The sequence below is a fragment of the Thunnus thynnus genome, chromosome 22 (assembly GCF_963924715.1).
Source record: "Thunnus thynnus chromosome 22, fThuThy2.1, whole genome shotgun sequence".
In the NCBI taxonomy this organism is placed as follows: Eukaryota; Metazoa; Chordata; class Actinopteri; order Scombriformes; family Scombridae; genus Thunnus; species Thunnus thynnus.
The window spans coordinates 19,724,610-19,746,513 of record NC_089538.1 but is presented as its reverse complement, the minus strand read 5'-3'; the positions used below and the strand labels follow the sequence as shown (position 1 = coordinate 19,746,513).

Here is a 21,904-nt window from a genome sequence, read left to right as displayed (position 1 = left end):
TTTTAAGAGTGAGAGTTAACATTTAAGAGTGTTAAATGCAGAATTGATAAACATGAACAGCCTGTAGAGTTTTTAAATCAATTGTAATATGTCTGTATAATATCTGTGAACAAATATAATGACAGTTAAGATGGTTTTCAGGCTCTCCGACACCACAAACAAGTAAATAAAGTCCTCACTTCATTTTTTTGTTTTTAATTTAATTATTAAATTCAGTGTCCTTTTTTTTATATTAACTTCTTCCACAAAAGGACACTGTACTGAGCAGATTACCTTTTGATTCATTTTTATTCACATATTTATTGATTATATTTTCTTTTTTAATTATAGGTGCTAGTTCTGCTCACATTCACATTGCAAAAGTTGGTTTTAAAACCTTAAAAATGTTCTGTACTGACCAAAAAAGAGAGTAGCAGTTACTTAAAAATTTGCTGTTTCCACAAGAAAGACACTGTACTGATCGGTCCTGTTGATTAATTTATTTTTAAAAAATTCTTTAAATTCTAGTTGATTGTTGTTCTGCACTTTTTGCACATTGTAAAGTTGGAGGGAATGTTTTGGAGTGATAAAATATTGAGTCATTACTTAAGAAAAATGTATTCACAGCTCACAGAGAAGATAATAGATCATTGTAGTAGTAATTTAGCTAAAACTATTATATTAAAGCTGAGTCAAAGTCATGGCAGAATTATTAGATATTATCATTATCTCTGTGTGAGGCTCTCAGTGTTCAGGGGAACAGAGTTGTGTTCCTTTAATGCAACAGTTTACATTAAACAGGACAAACACTAATGTTACAATACATACAGTAGGTAGATAAGGTGCAGGCTTACATATAAAGATGTGCAACAGCGTATTAAATGCACTAAAATTAACTAATACATACATGAAATCATAAACATGTTGATATTATTTTTTAAAAAAATAGCAGCAAGTATGCTTAAACTACTGATATAGCACTTTAAAAAGACATTTCAAACTCAGACTGTGTGACTCTGTCTAAAATATTAAAGAAATGTTTGAAGCATCTTTTTTGAATCAGTTTTTTTCCCCAAACAGATGCTCCTGTGGCGCCACTGAGACATGCAAATGCTTCTGCTGCTAAACAACATCAGCTGTAACAATAACTTTATTTGTAAAGCACCGTTCATACAAGAAATGCAGCTCAAAGTGCTTCAAAACAAATAAATTACAAGTACTGAGTGTTTCACATGAAAAAATACATAAAATGAACATAAAAACACGTTAAAAAACATTCATGTAATATAAGATGGAAAATAAAACCCACTTAATTATACTAATAATACTGCAGTAGTGAGCAGCTTTTATCTATAATATGTGCAAGTGAGAAAAAGTGGAAAATATTGCTGCAGAATGTAGAAAATGTTTATAGTAAGAATATTGATGACCGATTAGTCGATCTGCTCCACTGACCCAGTTAGCTTTTAGCTCGACTGCTTTTCCTGCCGCACATATGCTGCTGTCAAGAGCGCGGGAGTGACACCGGAAGTGGATAAATTTCTTCAAAATTGATGCACCATAATAACGCAGCAATAAATAGGAAATGCCACAGTGTTTCGATCAATATTGAAATTAAATCACTAAGAATTAAGCTTATTACTGCAAACATTCGATAGCATTTAAATTTTTGATTGTTGAACTTGTTTGACATCATGTCTACTGTACTTGTGTCTTGGGTTTTCTTCAGGAATAAATAAATAACGTTATATTTCTTCGAAAGGATGTGTTTTTGGATTTTTGTTTGGTACAAAACAGGAAATATCTCCCTTGTGATCCCTTATCTACTCAATCGGAGCAGGACTTTGTCCCAGATTAGCTTTGCCAACGGTCTAATAAGACTGATTTATGGCAGGTCGCTCGACACTTTTGATGTCGCTCAACAGAAAAGAGTCGCGCGACGTTTTCATTATGCTTCATTCATGCTTCAGCGAAAAGTTTCGGTCGTCTCCATGGTAACCGTGGTAAATTATATCCTCCAGTTAGCTTGTTTAATTACATTATATCATCTCGACGTTACAAGTTATCTAAAAACTTACAGACCAAAATATCAATAAGGAAGTTCAGTGAAAACTACAGTGGTCTCCATGGCGACGTTAGTAACACTATCCAATCACACTGCGCGACAAAATAGGACGGTGTCCGCGACATAACAAAATTCTCCAGATGCGCGACATTTCTATCGAAAATACGTCATTTCTGTCGAGCGACACTTACCAAAAGTGTCGAGCGACCTACCATAAATCAGCCTTTAATGCGGCGGAAGTCGTATCTAACGTTAGCTAACTTGACGCTAGGCGTTTGCAGTTTAAGTGGCAAAACAACCCGTACTGCAGACAATTTTAAACAATTCATTATTTTGGGGTGTCTAAAGGAGACACTTTGCCTGTCATGGCTTCCTTTAGGACACCTCCTGCGTTGTAAAAAGGCCGTTTTTGGAGGACGGAGAATGACGCAGGATTTTCTCGAAGCGGGTCGCCGCGGAGCTTGAAGTTTACATTGGCTGCTGTTGACATAAGCAGCCTACAGTAGAGGAGACGACGGCGGGGCAAATCCGAGTCACAAGACTTCTTCACTGAGCCGGACGGCTGCTCTCATTCCTTACAGGTAACAATCAGGCCTTTAAGTTAACATTCTCTGTCTGTTTTTTATCAACAAAACTAAACGTAACCGCCGCCGCTTCAAGCGCCGCCGCCGCGGTAACGGTTAACGAAGTTAGCTCAACGGTCAGAATTCGTCAGTTTGTTTGACAGCTTAGTCGTCGTCACAAGAAAAGCTACCAGCTAAACGCTCGAGCTAGGCTAATAATCTGCTTTTCGTCTGCCGCAATATGTTTTCCACTGAGTTGTTGTTTTTTTTTCTCCCTCCTTTGCTGGTTGCAGCTCTAAACCACAGTGTTATAGGAAACAGAGAAGTGTAAAAAAAAAAAAAAAAAGAGCGGAAACGGTTGCGAAAAAACTTCTCTGTAACTGGAGATGTGCTGTCATTACTGACTGTGATGAGCCAGCAGCAGCAGCAGCAGCAGTCGGATATTTCACAAACACGTCCCAGAAATAGTTGTATAAAATACAGTCAGGGGAGGGAGATAAAAGCAGACTGTCCATTGCAGTCATTTGCTTTCTTTCGGGTGTCATAAATGTCTAAGTTTTGGGCGAGCTTGTACAGAAAATATGCAGCCGGCAGCTTTGATGGTAAAGCGGATAACAATCTTCCATCTCCCGCTTTTTAAAACCCACCCAGACGCGGTTTTTTTTCTTCTTCTCATAAAGCGTTTCCTCTCTGTTGTGTGTTGTGTGCAGGATCTGAAGGGATGGAAAACCCCGGATACCGTACCGGGAGCTTTGACGCCCTTCATCACCCCAGCGACGATGATGATGACGAGATGGTGGACATTGCAGGAGCCACACTCGACTTCTCCAGCACGGACGACGTCCCTCCTCTCAGCTCAGGTAACTGTTTAAAAGTCAAAGTCCGTTCACAGCTGAAGCGTATATTAGGGTCAAAGGAAGCTTTTGGAGTGTTTGCAGCTGTATAAATAAAAATATTCTTGTTCTTTCACAAGTTGAGAACAATAATAGGCTTTTAGATCTTATAGAAATGTTTGCACCAGTGTGAAACTAACCTGTAACCCAGTTTGGATGTGTAGCAGTCATGAAATTAAATGAATTAAGCTAATTAAAGGTCTAATCTGGAGCATCCTGTGGGGGGGTTTTCATCATATCCCAGAGGTCTCATCTCAGTAGTCTAGCAGTGACAGATTTGTTTGCAGCAGTGCAGTATATCCTCTTATAAATTGTTGCATAACAGGATTAGATATGATATGTGTAAACAGTAACTTGTCCCCCTGTCTTATGTTGCCTATTTTAAATTCCACAGCGGTCATTCAGTAATGTCTGGATCGGTATTAAATTCAATTCCAAGTAGCGTTAGAGGTTTCCTGAAACATCCTGAAATCCACTTCCTGTAAAACCTGCAGACACTCTGTTAAGAATCAGTCTTTTTTTCTTTAAGCAAAAGTGGTTTCAGACTCTTTTCATTTGAAATTTTGCTGCTTTTCCTCATCTTGTAGTATAGTAAACTGAATATCTGTGAGTTTTGGACACGTGGTCGGACACTATAAGACATTTGATGACATCAACTTAGGCTCTAGGAAACTATGATGGTCATTTTTAAGTTTTTTTTAATGTTTTGCAGACTAAAAACAGTTGAAAACTGGAAGCTGTGGGACAGGAAGAGTTAACTCATTGATTCTTTTATTGACAGACATGGCAGAAATGTTGTTGTGTGTGACAGTATGTGACAAGAGCTCATTTCCACAGTCCAGTGTGTGTGTGTCCTAAAAGGGCGCTGAAGTAGTTGCCTGCTGATAAGATATATCTGTAATCGCAGGGCACTGTGTGTTTGTGTGTGTGTGTGTGTGTGTGTGTCTGTGTGTCACATGCTCTGAGTAAGTCACGGTCCTACGTCTGAGCAATCAGTTACTCAGTTTTCTCTCTGTCTCCGTCTCCCAAACATGGAAACACGCTGTATCAACTTGATTTACTATATTTTGGTTCTCTGTGTATGATCAGCACATAAAAACAAGCATTAAAGTGAGTTATAGTGTTAACGGTGACTGTGGGAGTAACAGAGTGACTCCTGCTAATCTGCTGTGTCTGCTGCGACAGGGCTGCCCGGTTACTGATGACGTCATCCAACCACTCACTGACTTTTCCTCTAATACGACAAAGTCCTAATAGCAGGATATAACTCGCGGCGATACTGCTCGCCAGTTATAAATGATGACTGCTCTGCTTATGTCATCATTACATGGTTGGAAGACCCCTGCAGTTCTTGAGTCAGCTCGTTAGAGCGGAGATCCTGCAGAAGCATCTAGTTAGAGTAAGCATGTCAACTACTGAGATAGAGGCTGTTTGCTCTTTTGCTTTTTTGGCAGGAGAAAAGAGCTTTTAACCTTTTTTTTTTTTTTAAAGCCAGAAGCTGCTGGCAAGATTATTGCTGACTCATAAGTATTGATTAGCAAACTGTGCTGCGGATACTTTAGTTTCCCTCCGAGGGATTCAGACTCCTTTTACATGGTGGGAAGTTTTCCTGCAGGCGAGATTGAGGAAGAGCATATTAACCTAACAATAAATATTGTGACAAAGTTCATTCCTACAGCTGGAGATCTGAGCTGACTGATATCATCACCTTATTTGGATGTTTCTTCCTTCCCTGGTTTAAACAGAAAGATACGCTGTGACCAAACCCTGGAACAAAGCGTTCTTCTAATAGTTTCTCTGAGCATCCTGAACGTCTAAACAGGTACTTAAAGTACACGACGGCTTCAGCTGTTACCAGTAACAGTGTAAAGATAATAAACACAGTAGTGCTTTCTCTGCACTAATGTAACTTGAAGACTCTTCCTGATTCCCTCCGCCGACAGCGACAAGACATTATAACCTATTACACCACATTAAAGGTAATTAAAGTGTCAGTTAAAGCAGAACAAAGTTTGTCAAAATAAAAGCATCACCTCTGACTTTTCAATTCAGTGCATTAAAAATCTGGAAAAAAAAAAGTATTTAGATTCCCTCGGGGGGTCAAAAAAAAAAAAAGCATTGTCAGACAGTTATATCACTGCCTGGTTACTACTGATGTCACAGTGACATCACAGACGTCATGTCCTCCACGCTGGTCGAAACGTAGAGACAAAACTGTGCCAACAGGAAGGAAGTCTGGAGACACTTTGAGAGATTTTCTCTGAATGGTTAAAGCTGCTGCTGCCGTTGGGGGTTGGAACCACGTGTTTCCTCTGTTTTCACACTGACAGCTACATATTTTTAAAATGACAGTGCAAGACGGCGCGAGATCATAAGCCAGAGAGAGAGCGTGTGTGTGTGTGTGTGTGTGTGTGTGTGTGTGCGCGTGCGAGTGATTCAGTTCGAGTAGAAGACGGAGAATCAGCAAAATTGCAGTCACAAGGTTTCCATCCGACTGTAATAGTTTGCTTCATGGTCTGATTGTATAATTGTGTGTCGGGCTCTGGGGAAATCAGGAGTTTTTTGGTCGCGAGGCCGTCTTCGTTTCACCCCCCTCCTCCTCCTCCTCCTCGTCCTCCTCATTAAAGTCAGGGATGACAGAGAAACTAAACAGTGGGTTTTTATCTCTGACGGCAGATGTTGGTTCATGCTAAAAGCTTGAATATAACCCAAAAAATGTAGCGTAAACAGTCTATAACAATGTCTCAGCTTGCATTTTACTTCCTGCCTTTTTAGCACTTTAACTCAAACTCCTTCCTCTTTTTTTTTTCCCTCTCGAGGGAGTGAAAAGTGATGTCGAGTTCCCTAAACTGCTCATTAGCGCGCACTCAAACTGGTTGCCAAGAGGGACTGGAAGCCGTTCTTAGTGCAGTGGTAATGGTTTAGCCTCGTGTAACCTGTTGCTGCTCAGGGACTCATTAGCCTGCCATGTTTAGAGAGGAGAGTTTAGGTTGCTGGTCCGAATACCTGCTTGTGATTAACCTTCTGTCATAAAGGAAGGTGTCTCTCGAGCAAGGCACTTTAACCTCCACCTGCCTCGCTAGCAGTGTATCTGCATGAATAAAGACTGACACCTGCTAGTCACAACATAACAACTCTTTTGACGTTTTCACTTTTCATTACTCGTAATTCAATCCATCCATTACTACGTGTGTGTGTTTATTATGGGAGAGACCACCTCTTCCATGAAATCCCCTCCTCCTTAAAAGCAGTGAACATGTTCCTGCCTGTCTGTCTGTCTTTCTTTGCTCTCTGTGTTGTGTTTGTTTTTGTTTTTGAAGGGGTAAAAGCATGCAGACAAGGTGATAACAGAGCTTGATAACAGCAAAAATGCATTCAGACGAGACTTGGCGCTAACATTGTGCAGGTAGTGGCTTAACCTTGGAATTCCAACACAGCAAAACAAGCTTTTATTTACTTTAGTTAATGATATTTATTATAAAGCTGCAAGGATTACTCGATTAATCATTTTTAGGTGGGAAAAAAGCCAAAATCTGTGGTTTCAGCTTCTTAAATGTGCATATTTTCTGTTTTTTTTAGTCTTCTATGACAGAACATTGAATATTTCTCAGCTTTAAGAAACACTGATGAACATTTTTCACCATTTCCTGACATTTTATAGACCAAACAACCAATCAATTAATCTGAAAATAACCAATAATGACAATAATCGTTAGCTGCAGCCGTCCTAGCTTGTTTTCTCCAGTGTTAATGTTCCTCTATCACTTTAAAAAACAGTTTGAAGCGGTCAAGTGTTGATGCTTGACACCACTTGACTCCCGTCTTTTGAAGTCATATATTATGAAGGAGTGAAAGCAGAGAGAGGAAGACGGCTGAAGGGCTGCAGCCTCCGTATCGAAACTTTACTCAGATATGTGAGGAGGATAGAGATTTATTTGAATTTTTATAGCTTTTATACTCTCAGAACATGCATTAGGAAGTTAAACTCAGCCTCCTCCGATCATGAGGAGGAGGAGGAGGAGGAGGAAGAGGAGTCCCACAATTATCACATCAGGAAGAACATTTTTAGGATATTCAGAAAGGGAATTCCCTACCAAGATGATGAAGCAAAAAAGCGAAGCAAAGACCACCCAGAACTTCCAAGTGTATGTTTTAAACCGACCGTGTTTAATGTAACAACACCAGCAGATAATACTTTGAAGGGGGCAGAAGCCAAATGCACCCTGGGATTTGAAGTACATTTCCTTTTTAGGGTGCAGTTTATTTACTTTTCCTGCTTTTATGAGGTGCTTCTGATTTGCTTGCATTGCTTCTTTTTTTTTATTACCAGGTATTGAATCTGTTGTAATTTGTTGGTTTCACCTTATCGTCTGCAGTAATGTTTTTACGGCTGGTTATATTGACATTACATCCTCTGGGTGCTGCTGTGCTAGGCGGTGTTTGTTCTTCGTCAGGCTGTCAACGCCCTCACTTTTATAATGACTGCCAGGGAGTGACTCACAGCTTTTTTTTGGGGGGGGAATGGCAAGTCTGAATATGTGGAGCTCTTTTCTTTTCTTCTTTTTTTTAATATCATGATGTTTACTTGACAAGGTTGCATGTGTCCGCCCTGCGAAACAGGAAAACGTGGGGAGGAAAGATGAAGAGAGAAAGGATGCGTGAATCCAGTGGAAGGGCAGCTGTTTCTGATGAATGTGTGATCAACAGATTTTTTTTTTGGGAGCTTTTAAAAGAGACGCCCAACAAGCTGTAAAAGGAAGAATCTTACAACACACGCGTCTGCGAGGGGGAAAGCGGGCAGACAAAAGGTCATCCAGGGACATTTTGAAAGCCGTGAATTTTATAACAGCTGTCAATAAGTCACGGATTTGCCTCTGTAGTTGTAAAAAATTCCCATTTCATCCGTGTAAGGAATAAGGGATATTCAAACAGATGGAAGCTGGGAGCTACCCAGTACAAACACAGTCTTACTGGTAAACTCCCCAGATGCTCCACAGGCGTGCTAGAGGTTAAGTGCTCGTTAATTCGTAGCGACAGCTCGCCAGGACTCATACTGGCGAGCTGCAGCCGTGAGGTCGCGCTGTAAACAGCTCACCTGACCTTTTTAAAAAAGGTGTGACTCAACCGCTGGAAAGAAGCCTCGAGCACTGGTGATCGTTTTAATCCTGTCTTATACCTGTGAGCTTTTGTTTGAGATCAAATATAACACATGAGCCATTTCTTACTGGTATTAATGGTCAGGTTGAGGTGAGACATAGTTGATCCCAGTCTGGGGAAACCGTAATATTTTCACAATATATCACTGTGTCATGTAGAGTTGGGTTTAGTTTGAAAAGTTTAGATACTGATGATAATAAAGACGCCTTAATTTGAAAAATTTTAACCCATTTTAACCGAGTGCTTTATTTTACAGGTCCCTTTATTTTATACTCATTTCCTGGACATTTTCCTGAGTCATTTGACGGCATTTAATGGTTCATTTTTAGGATATTTTATAGAGAAGGTGCTGCAACTTGGTATAAATTATAAGAAAAAAGTGTTAAGGTGGTTAAGTTGGTAAATACCCATTTATATATTTCATACTTAGTTGTTAATCTGCACAAATTCTTAATAATTTAGACTCTTAACAGTTGTTTAACTGACAGAAAATACTTAGTTTTCAGTGTTGTAGTTTTGTGTGTCAAACGATATATAAACATATTAGGTCTTGTCTTTGTCTGTACTTTGTACAGTAGCTGCTGTATAACTGTCAATTCTTGAACATTACTTTGAAAGGTTATGTAATATGGTCGTATACAGGAAATGTCCTCATGACTCATGGCTGAGTTTTTAAGAAACAAAAGAATATGCTGATATGTATTTTTTTCAGTTTTTTCTTTGTAAAACGTCCTTAAGATTAACCGTCACATTGATTAGTATAAAGCATCTGATCAAAACACACATCTGAGAGAATCTGACCAATCATCTGATGACGTCTGTCAGTACTTGACGCTTTTAGATGTTTAATCCTGTGCTCACATTTCAGTCAGTACCCACAGAGTCCTGAGGTTCACTACTCAGCCCAGGAGTCATAGTGAAAATATGTTGCTAAAACAGTTCTTAAAGCTGTTTTGAACTTGTATTTTTTCCTGGCTGCGGTGTGGTCTCCGTTCAACAAAACATCAATGGCGAGAAATCCTGACTTGTTAAAATTCCTCCTCGTTGCTTCCTTCCAGGTTTCTGTGAAGGCGCTCAGTGTAGTTTTCCAGCCGGACAGTTGCATCATATCCTCATATTAAAGCTTTTTCTTTTCCAGCTCGTAGAGATTTTATCTTGTGACGTGAAAATTAATCAAATCAACTCGCAGACGCACATTCCGTCTTTATTCAATTTCCTCTGACCCAGTAAAAAAAAAAATAATAATTTTTTAAAGACCTCAGCAAAGTAATGACGGTACACGATGTTAACATGTTCCAGAGATGCTTGTCTGCGGTCGCCAAGCGTCACAGGGGTCACATGTGCTGACGGTTCCCATGGCAACCAGACCAAGAGTTCAAGGTTCAAACCCTCTTTGGAGACTGTGTGTGTCTGTGACTGTCTTTCTGTCAGACATTTTTTTGGGTGTGTGTGTGTGCGTGTGTGTGTGTGTGTGTGCGTGTGCGTGTGCGTGCAGATGATTCCGTAATAGAAAACATACTGTGTAAGTTTTGGCAGATGGCGACGTGGTCATATGACAAGGAGTGCGTGTTAAATTTTCCAGGAGTTTTTCTGTAAAGAATTAAGGAGGAGAGTGTGTTGATATTCTGTGAAAATGTAAGATTATAGTCTGTTCTGTCCCCTCAGGATGCACTCACACACACACACACACACTCACACATACACACACACACAACACACACACGGAGCGAGTGCTGAGCTCAGCATGACATCCCTTTGCTGGAAACAAGCAGTGTTGCTGCAGGGACTCTGTGTTGCTGACCCACTTTCTCAGAATTGCTAGCACCGGATCAGTTTGCACAGTGTATATCCAGGGTTTACCTTGCCTCTCTCTCTCTCTCTCTCTCTCTCTCTCTCTCTCTCTCTCTCTCTCTGTCTCTCTCTCTGGATGCAAGGATAAGCTTCAGCTCTCTGCACTGGAGAGTGTATAGAAAGTTGGATGGATGCTTATTAAAGGGAATAAGGATTTTTTTTATATCGATGATTAACTCTGTGTTGTGCAAGCAGCTTACCACTTCCTATTTTTAAGTATTAAGCACAACTTCATAGCCTCTGGGCTTCACCGGTGTCATCCAAGGCCGCCTGCCAAAACATGTTGCTCTTAAAGCTGCACTGCGGGACTTCTGTTGTCTCCCCCTTCTGGCAGTGAGAGTAATTACAAAAACACTGTTGACACATGCTAACGTCATAGACTCCGCAGTAGCTTGCTCCGTTGCTATTGTTGTGGATAAATTGTTTTGAACGTCACGCAACTCCCAAGAAATGGCTCGTTTCACTGTCAGGATTTGATCCATTCAGTCCGATTAACATTTGGAAAGTCTAGAAGAGCCACACGATTCGGTTATTTTATGCCCGTTCAAGTTAGCAGAGAGCTAACCGGAAGTTAGCCTCTGGGTGCACTCTGTATACTGCGTCATATAGAGATTTATGTGGCGGTGACAGGCTCAATCAGCATTGTGTGAATTCATACAACAGACGTTCATTTATATGTAAAAGTTCCACACGTCAGGTTTAAAGGACGGGTTCAATTGTTCAAGTCTGTCTTAAAACAATAGTCAGCTGACCGTATGAACATTGAAACAGATTTTGCTTGCTGTGATCATTCCTCTTGTTCATACTGACTGTTAGAAGATCTCCAAATGCACTTAAAATGTAAGTGATGGGACACAGAATCTCTTCGTTTTGAGCAAAAATGTATTAAAATCTTTGTGTCTTGTTGGACAGTGTTTTCCTGATCAGGTGCAGTAGGAAGGATCGTAACAAAAAGAGGGAATTTGGCACAAAAAAGACAGTAACTTTGAAAGATATTGATTTAATTTGATTAATTTGGACGGTTGAAGCCTCATATCAGTTTCAAATAATCTTTTAAATACATTTTTGCACTGACAGAGGACTGGATTTTGTCCCCCATCACTTACATTGAAAGTTCATTATGAACAGATCTCTTGATGGCAGGAATAAACAGGAGAGAAAGAAAAATGTTCATTTGCAAATAGGTGAAGTTGCCCCAGTTTACTATCTAAGATCAACTCAAAGAACCCAAGTATAGAAGATTTGACCATGCTTTTCATATTTCAAGTCAAACAACATCCTTCTTTATTTGCAGAAGTGCCATTTGCACTGTACAACTTTTCTAATTATCCAAGAAATCAAAGCCATCAGACAAGAAGTAAGGAGTAAAATAATTGCCACAGTCCAGACTAAACCTTTCAATATGAACAGTCACCACAGAGAAAAGAATCTAATGACTGTGGCTTTGCTGTATCTACTTTAAATACAGAGTACTGTATATCTCACAGGAGTCTAGATCAGACCTTTTGTGTGACTGCCAGTAAGGTGACACGGTTCATATGAGGTCACAGCGGGGTTAGCGTCATTTTAAGTTCAGTCTGAGAATGTGAAGTTTGTTTTCATCAATGACCCAGACTGTTTACAGATCTTCATGTCACATAAAGTAGAGTTTAATTTGTTAAAACTTTGTCATTCTGAAATATTATATCTCATTTTGACTCCGACCTTTTCAAATTTCCTCCTCTGCCCTTTTGCATAAGCCAGTCTTTATCAGCTTTTCAGTTTTTGATATGTAAAGGACTTATACCCTCAACCCCTGACCCTGTCACAAAGTGCAGCGTGTCACATATAAAGTAGAGACTCTTGTCCCGACAGACATCGTAGTCCCAAAGGATTCAAAAATAGGGTCAAAGACCTAATAAACACACATGACCTCATTTGTACGCAGTGACCCGCCTCGGGGCCTATAAGGAACGGTTCCCACCAGCTCAGCAAATCATCATCTACTTCCCAGACAGATGAGCCAATCATTACTCATTTTCCAGAGCTTTCAGGCCAATGGGGGGAGTGCTCTGTTGGAGTTTACTTCCTAGAAGAGTTCAGAGGAGGGAAGAGATTTCCAGTTTGAGTTTGAACACTGACTGTGGATACTTCTTAGAGATGGGCTGGGAGTTCTGGAGTAAACAGCTGGATGAGGAGGAACTGGTGGAAGAAGATGGTGAGTTTGTGACCGGGGAAAGAGTTTTTAGGCAAGCTTCGATTGTTTTTGTTTGTTGGTTCGACTGATAAAATGTGCACTCTGCTCTCATGCGGCCATAAAAGAGGAGTTGTCATAGGTGAGATTAAAATACAGCTGTGACTCGCAGACCGCTGTCATCATCACTTGTTAGACCGCTGACATGGATCATGCTTGAGTAACAAGTATGTCTTCAACTTTGTGTTGTTGTTGTGTGGACACGCATGTTCCTCTATCTTCTTTCATGTGGGTTTAAATTGAGTAAAAATGGGTCAAGTTTTACAATCGAATGTGGCTTTATTATGTTTTTCCCTGATACCTTTAAACTTTAACACGGCACAGTTTAATCATTAAGACCATTTACGACCCATCAGGCACTGAGTCATGTGGTTGATGTTTCTTTACTGCAGCTTGCATCAGTGATTTTTGTGGATACAGCTGTGTAAATCAATGTATTCGACACAGAGGTCAATAGCAACAGATTCAGGATGAATCCCAAACAGTCTTATCTGTGAGCGTGTGTCGATGTGTTTCCTAAGTCGTGTGCGTTTGGGGGTACAAACGCCGTATTTGGTCTTGTCAATACAATTGAGGTCATACTCGGATATGTACCACTTGTTTTTCTTGCGTTGTCTTTGCTTAATATTTCAGTTTATACAGAGCAGGGTATATTTATGTCTTTTAAGATGTTTTTAAGTGTGTTTGGTTGCCAGCAACATATTCAGGATGAATCTCAAACAGTCTTATCTGTGAGTGTGTGTCGATGTGTTTCCTAAGTCGTGCGTGTTTGGGGGTACAAACGCCGTCTTTAGTCTTGTCATTACAACTGAGATCACACTCAGACCTGTACCACTTGTTTTTCTTGTGTTGTCTTTGCTTAATATTTCAGTTTATACAGAGCAGGCTATATTTATGTCTTTTAAGATGTTTTTAAGTGTGTGGTCACCTTCAATAGATCCAAGATGAATCCCAAACAGTCTTATCTGTGAGTGTGTGTCAATGTGTTGCTTAAGTCGTGCATGTTTTGGGGGTACAAACGCCGTAGTTGGTCTTGTCACTAAAACTGAGGTCACACTCAGACCTGTACCACTTGTTTTTCTTGTGTTGTCTTTGCTTAATATTTTGGTTTATACAGAGCAGGCTATATTTATGCCTTTATAAGATGTCTTAAAGTGTGTTTGGTCTCCAGCAACAGATTCAGGACTAATCTCAAACAATCTTATCTCTGAGTGTGTGTCCATGTGTTTCCTACATCGTGCACGTTTGAGGTTACAGACGCCGTTTTTGGTCAACTGAGGTCAAATTCAGATCCTCACTACTTGTTTTTCTTGTGTTGTCTTTGCTTTATATTTCAGTTTAAATAGAGCAAGGGTATATTTTTGTCTTTTTAAGATGCCTTTAAGTGTGTTTGGGTTTTATGTGATTGCATTTCCTCAAGGCCCGACCGAGTCTTGTGTTTTGGCTACGGTGAATGAGGTGCGACGGTCAGTCACACTTTGTTGTGTTTTTAAATGTGGAAAATCCTCCATATATAGAAAAAGGACACACAAGGACTCGCATGAGAGCGACGACTTCAGCCTTTTTCAGTACGGTCTGCATGAAATATCACATTATCATTCCTAATTCAGGAAAAAAAAACACTAGGGGGTTGTGCAAGCGTATTTGAACCAGCTTTACATGAGAACCAGAAACCAGTTTGGGAGCAGGAGACATCATCTGGTGGTTTTACTCTATTAATTCTTACTTGTACTACTCTTATCCAAAGCTTGAAAACAGAGATAATCTAAGAAATCTAAAGTATGGCTGGTAAATGTTGTAAAAATCAGTCATATTATATGTTTTCCTTCCATCTATTCTTCATAGTCATTCCTATACAGAGTCATGAGGAAGTAGTGCGCTGCAGTTTAACACCAGCACACATTACATTTATAACAAGTCTAAATCGATTAAGAAGGTGCGGGTAGATAACAGTGTTAATGTGCCAGCGGGGCAGGAAATAGTTCAGCTCCCCCTTTTAACCTTAAACCCTCGTGTCACATCACTTTTCACTGTGTGTTTTCACAAAGACCTGGCTCTCATTACATTATAGACTTTATTACTATCAGCTGACTCTTAAGTTGTAACCCTCCACAGGACGACGTGTTGCGTAAGTGAAGTTTTGTAACATAAAGCCTGAATGACTTAGCAGAGGAAATAAACATGTTTTGTCACCTCGACTCCCACCAGACGCTCTCAGTGAGTCAGTGTACCAACTTTCTCTGACGGTGCGGAGAGCTGATGTTCTGCTTACTCTGAATTCACACACAAATATCCTTAAATCAACCTAACTTGCACAAAAAACATTAATGATTTATGCCAGATTTCTATCTTATTTGCGTCACATGTTTGTTTTTCCAGTCATCTGAAAGATTAAAAACAAAAATACAGCACCAAGATAAAGTATTAAACGTTCACTTTTTATCATTTTAATCCATTTGTATCACATATGCTGCTATTGTAAGAGTGTTTTTTTTCTTGTGCGTCGGCGTCACGGTGACAAAGGCAGAGCTCGTCTTGTTTGTTCATCCAGGAAATTCTTGGAGGTAATTTCAACCTGTCTAACTTGTCCGCTCAAGTGTCTTAATCCTCCTTTCGTTTTTCATGCATAGCAACTTTCTCCACCCTCACTCTCATGTTAGAAATGCGGCTGGTGTTCGAGATGTGAAGATGATAAAAATGCATTTTGTAAAGATATGGATACTGGCTGTTTTGTAAATGTTATTGTCCTGCTGCAAACTTTCTCTCTATAATCATATTTCTCTCTGAAGTATGAGATGAAATATTGGTAAAATGATTGATTTCTCTTCTCAGTTACTGCTGGGAGCAATGTCATTAAACCCGTGTCTCTCCTCACAGACAGGAAACGCCCCCCCTGCCCCCCTGCCTTCACCATTATTTCCATTCATATCATGTCGTTCCATTAATACTCAAATGAAAACACATTTCATTTGGGCTCAGATGATCGTCTGACTCCCTGTAATGAACCGGTCTCCTCTCTATCCGTGCTCAGTTGTTTGTTCCTCGCGCCGAGCTTAAATCTAAACAGGCATGACTTCCTGTGTCGTTTCCTCTTTCCGCCGGGAGCTGTTTTTTGATTGGTCGCTGTTGTTTCGGTAATTGTTGCAGACTGCGGCTCAGACTCTGCCACGTACACAAGCTCTTTTGTTTTGGGCCACTTGAGAGAATGTGGCTGGACTTGATCCCATAGCTTTTATGTGCTTTTTTGCCAGGAACGCTCATCAATACCGTATTGTTTAGAATAGTTTTATCAGTATTACAACAGTATGTTACAATGCACGTTTTCTGTTGTGTCTTTTGTTCTCTTTTCTGACTATTATTGCTGCAACAATAGTTAGAAATAATAGTGAAGTTGCTGCTTTCTAAAGGCTGGTGAGCTCTGAAGCTGATTTTAAGATGTGATTTAGTCTTCTAGTCTTGAAGAAATGGTGATTTTTTTTGCTCATAATGACCTTTCCTACAATTGTGACAATTACAGCTGCAACTAATGATTACGTTCATTGTTGATTAATCTGCTGATTATTTTCCTGATTAATTGTTTTGTCCATAAAATGTCAGAAAATAGTGAGAAACGCCTGTTAAAATTGACAAATTGTCAAATATGACGTCTTTAAATGTCTAATCTTGTCTGACCAACAATCACAAACCCAAAGATATTTAGTTTACTGTCATGTATGATAAAGAAAAGCATTAAATTATCACATTTGAGCAGCTGAAACCAGCAAATATTTAGGATTTTTAATTTAAAAAACAACTGAAATGATGATTAAATTATCAAAACAGTTGCTGATTAATTTCCTGTTGATCGCTCAACTAACAATACTAGATATTAGACTAGATATTCACCTATTTGGAGTGTGTGTTGAAACATGCTGACATTAGTTTATACTGGGCCTGTCTGGTACTGTTGTGGGTAAAGACCAGTACAACGTATGTGTGGGAAACACTGTCGGAGTGTGAAACCACACTGTGAGTGAAGAAATCACATCCACGTCTTACTCAATTGTTCTTCAGATGCACAGCTATGCTTCTCTAAAACAATCTGCACTTTTAACCTTTTGTTCTGACCATAAGAAAATAAAAAAACAAAACAAAACAAGTCCACCGTAAGTGATTTGAATAATGGAATTTAAGAAACAGCAAAAATGGTAGAGAACAAAAAACATGAAATGACAAGAAGAACAACACAAACACTTCTCTCTCTCTCTCTTTCCCTCTCTCTCCCTGTCCCTCCCTCCCCAGGAGGTTACGAGAAGTACAGCAGCAGCGGTGGCGCCGCCAGAGCAGCCGGTATGAACGGTGACGGACCCAGTAAGCTGGTGGACCCCCTGGAGGACCCACTTCCTGGAGTGGGCACCTACGAAGACTTCAACACTATCGACTGGGTCAGGGAGAAAAGCAAGGACCGGGACAGACACAGAGAGGTACGGAGAGAGACGTCCTGTGGTTTTATGAGGGACCTTATCTAGATCATAGATATTCAGTGCAAAGACCTGTAGTCCTCGCTGACGTACCTGGAATCAAGATAAAGAATCTCTTCTGGGCAATTAAAGGGATAATCAACACAATAAAAGTCTTTTATACACAGATGTGGTTAGAAATATGGCAAGTTTGTTGTCATCATAACAAAAATAAGCACCGTGTGCAGTATAAAGTCTATTCATGCAGAGAGGGACATCTTGCTCTTAACACGCTGCTCAGCTTTTATATTTGTGGCTCCTGAGATTCTCACATGGAAACTGGAGAATTGAGGTTATGAGGTTAGACTAGATAACGCTTCATGGATCCTACGGCTGGAAATTATAAGAAGAAGAAGCAGATCAAAGTAGAGAAAATAGCGACCTATTAAAACTAAGATTTTAAAAAAGTTGTGGACAGAAAACCTGAGATTAACGGACATATATGTAAAAGTGATTCCATAACGTGTTTGAGCAAAATAACAGTGACTTAAGTGAACTGATGCACATAGAAAAAAAAGCATGTAAGTGTAATAATAACTTCCCGACGTCTCTCCGTCCTTCCAGATCACCAATAAGAGCAAACAGTCGACCGTGGCTCTGCTGCTCAGCATCAGCGATGCGTTCTCTGGATGGCTGCTCATGCTGCTGGTGGGACTCATGTCAGGTACGCACACACACCTGTAAACATATACACCGTCTAGTCTGGGTGAATATTTGTTTCCTTGCTGACTGGAAAGTGTGAGACACACACACACATGTAGTTTGATCATGTTTGAGTGTAAAGCTGACAGTTTATTTCTGCAACATACCACTGCTGTTTTTTTTAAGGGAAATATTTGAATATTTTCACTACATTTCTAGTGCGGTGGCATGTTTCAGCAACCGATATCTCAAAACCTACGCAAATAAAATGCAAACTGCTGTATTTGCATTGCTGAATACTACTTGTGTTCAGTGGTAAAATATTTGTTTTTTTGTTTTTTTGTCAGTAATTTGAGTCTTAACGACGCCATGAAGTATACTGATACTCGCTGTGCACTTCATGTGACAAAAATTCATTGTATAATGTCATGAAACGGAACAACTTCCCTCTAGATGAACTGTGATGTAACTTTCAGACTCACGTGACTTCACATCAGCACCTTTCTTACTCCAAATGTAGGTGTTATAGAGTATTCTGCATGCAGTTCAGAGTATAGTATGTAGTTACAGAATTTAAAACAAATAATCTTTATAAATCAAGTTTATGTACATGCACACACTAAAAACACAAAGTGTCAGTGCCTGTACTTGTTCATACCTTTCCTCTTGTTTCTGTGCCGCCTGCGTCAGCTGGAAGTTAATTCCCATGTGGTGACAGACGGCAGCTGTAAAGCCACAAAATAGAACCAACATAGTGCAGAAAATAGGCCGGGTGACATTGTTCTATAGAAAATGAATAGCCATTATTTTGGGTAGTGTCCTTGCAGGTAAAAAATGGCACAGAACAGAAGGATGCACCTGATATTTGATGAGGCGTGTTTGCTCGGTACACGTTAACACACCTTTAACCACAACCAGACACGACTCATGAGATCAGCTTGTGTGGAATTTAGACGTTAAACCTGCTCATCACAAATGTTTCTCTTTCTTTTTTGTCTTGACCTCTTCTCTCTCTCTCTCTCTCTGTCCTCCAGGTGCTCTTGCCGGCGGCATCGACATTGCAGCCCATTGGCTGACAGACATGAAGGGCGGGGTGTGTCTCGCCGGCTTCTGGTTCAACCACGAGCACTGCTGCTGGACGTCCAACGAGACAACTTTTCAGGACAGGGACCAGTGTCCGCAGTGGCAGAGCTGGGCCGAGCTCATAACGGGCACCTCAGAGGTAGAAGAAGAGTCTTTCATACACTGTAAAAAAAAAACCACCCATCATCTCTATGAACTGATGCGTCTTTTTTGAGAGTTTGACTCATGCTCACACTCCACACAACACCCTCCTCATGCCATTAATCAATCAGTTGTAGTTGTATTCTGGTTCCATCTACTGGCTGTAAACTGTCATTACACAGAATCAGCTCTGCTGAGCCTGAATGCTAAATAAAAGAAATAAGGCACATTTTCTATATAAATTTTCATTTTTTCCTCTCATTCATCAATTAAAAACAAAGATATTACACGTATCTGCTTCTCATTTACATGTTTGTGTTTCTGCTGCAGGGTGTGTTTGCCTACATAGTGAACTACCTGATGTATATCGTCTGGGCTCTGCTCTTCGCTTTCCTGGCCGTCACGCTGGTCAGAGCCTTCGCTCCGTACGCTTGCGGCTCCGGTATCCCAGAGGTGAGACTGCACTGACAAAATGATCACATACTGTCAGAACTGATGCCTTTCCATAGACTATCTCTTTGTTTATTTTATTCATTCTTATGTTTTCAGTCACTGATGACATTGTTTGCTTTGCTATTTCATATTTATTCATAGACAGGATTTGTGGACGTACAGAATTACATGTAATTATTTATGCAGCCTTTATTTTGTTCTGTTTACGTCTTTAAATTGAAGCTACAAACAAATATAAAGCATTTGGACGTGTTTGCTTTTACATTGTTTGGACAATAATGCTGCTCCTCTCTCATATAGTCTACATATATATGTTTTATTTATATTCTGCTACTTGTTTATTCTTGTTTACTCTTCCTTACAGTATATTTACATCCACATTAAAACATTAATAATATTTAATGGTGTATTTTGATCAATACTTCACATTTGTAACCGAGCAAAACTTGATGTGAAACTCGGACTGCTTTCCCTCTTCTCTAATATCCGTCTGTCACTGTTTACTTTCTCTTTTTTTTTTATGAGGAAGTGAAAAGCTGCTTACACTCTGGACATACAAGTGGAAAGCCTGAATCAGTACAAACACATCCACGCTGATTTACATTGTTCATATATACAGACCAAAACACACAAACACAAGCATTTCCTGCATATACAAACACTTTCTTTCTCACCCCCGCTCCTCTAATGAAGTCCATCTTTAATTTTCTGGAACCGAAATTGTTGTCTCATCGCTAAAAGGTGAGACGCCGGTCGACAGACGAGATTAACCGCTTATTTAAAAGACAAATAACCAGAACATAAACTCCGCTTTCTCTCCATCGGTGTTAACACTCTCCTCCTCTCCGCTCACACACGCATATCTAAACGGATCCCCCCTCCCCAACGTAAACAGACGTATATAAGAACAAACATACTCATCGTCTCTCTCTTTCTCTCTTTGTCTAGATTAAAACCATCCTGAGCGGCTTCATCATCCGCGGCTACTTGGGGAAATGGACCCTCATTATCAAGACCATCACCCTGGTGTTAGCCGTCTCCTCTGGACTCAGTTTAGGGAAGGAAGGCCCTCTCGTCCATGTAGCCTGCTGCTGCGCTAACATACTGTGTCATCTCTTCACCAAATACCGTAAAAACGAGGCCAAGAGGCGAGAGGTGAGCTCCGAGGCTAACTGGAGCTGAAGTGATAGATAATGAGGGATTGTATTTGCTAATTGTGGATTCAGTGCTCTATTTTTGGACAATTGTGCAAGACAGATACTGGAGAAATGGAGTCCTGCAGCTAAAAGACATCCAAAAGACTCTGTAGCCTTTGTGGAAGGTTTAATGTTAGATATTAATTATATATTGAACCAAAAAAACGTGTGCTTTCAGTCTAACCCTCAAGGCTTTAGCTGCAAAAAAACCAATCTCCAAATATTCATAAATCAATTATAATAATAACAGAAATAAAAACTTAATTTTTATAGCACTTTTCATGTAAAGATGCAGCCTAAAGCTCTTTACAAAACAAGATCAAACAGCAAACCACACAGATGAAATGTGACTGATAAAACCATAAAGACAACATGCATTTATTAGTATTTCCCCTTTTCTAAATGGATAGTATGAGACTGTAAATACTCCTTTGAACAAAGATGAAAGTTTTTGCTTTTGACTGACAGTGAAATATAATAAAGAACTCCTGTTCTATATAATCATTCCCGTATGACCTCGTGTAAGGTCTCAATTGTACTGTAATGCAAATACACTTTATTTTTTGTGTCTTGCGTGTAGGTGCTGTCGGCAGCAGCAGCGGTCGGTGTGTCGGTGGCGTTCGGCGCTCCCATAGGAGGAGTCCTGTTCAGCCTGGAGGAGGTGAGTACACTTCTTTACTGATTTAAATGAAAAAAAAAACCCTTTTTTGAACCAATTTTTAGTAATTTGTCAGGTAATTCAACATCTGCATTTATTTTGGCCGTTGTTGAAATCTCAGATCATCGACATCTGAGGATATTTGAAGTAACATGAAACTGGAATGAAATTAAATGACACGCACTCGACTTTATGACTGTGAAACACGCAAAGCAGGATCAAATAAAACCCCAATCATCTAGAGTTTTCTGCATCAGAACAACACTGTAAGCGCCAGTGATCCTATCAGTACCAGATAAAAATAGAAAAAATAAAAAAAACTCCCTCTGAATTCTTTTCAGTTCTTGTTTAGATCTTCTGCGCCGCTCACCACACAGCGCCTGGCACCTATCCGGGACATAACAAACCATGAAGAAGTGTTTGCGTAGATAGTTTGGGGAAGTAAATGTGTCTTGGCAGCGTTAAACGCAATAAAACCCCCGAGGAGCTTT

The 21,904-nt window shown here is 39.9% G+C and overlaps 1 protein-coding gene across 3 annotated transcripts in view; it reads left to right on the top strand.

Moving 5' to 3' along the window:
- Positions 1-1,813: 1,813 nt before the first annotated feature.
- The window catches only part of clcn5b (chloride channel, voltage-sensitive 5b), a 31,591-nt gene continuing 11,500 nt past the window's right edge, over positions 1,814-21,904 (top strand). The window contains exons 1-8 of one of the 3 annotated variants that reach the window (XM_067579188.1): positions 1,814-2,625; positions 3,318-3,467; positions 17,023-17,204; positions 17,805-17,904; positions 18,917-19,104; positions 19,437-19,559; positions 20,508-20,714; positions 21,336-21,416. In XM_067579188.1, coding sequence (XP_067435289.1) covers positions 3,329-3,467; positions 17,023-17,204; positions 17,805-17,904; positions 18,917-19,104; positions 19,437-19,559; positions 20,508-20,714; positions 21,336-21,416 — 1,020 coding nt within the window. In that variant the 5' untranslated portion in view covers positions 1,814-2,625; positions 3,318-3,328. Of the gene's footprint in view, positions 2,626-2,685; positions 3,210-3,317; positions 3,468-12,566; positions 12,706-17,022; positions 17,205-17,804; positions 17,905-18,916; positions 19,105-19,436; positions 19,560-20,507; positions 20,715-21,335; positions 21,417-21,904 lie in introns of those variants that run through there. The other 2 variants (XM_067579186.1, XM_067579187.1) reach the window with 2 other exon arrangements.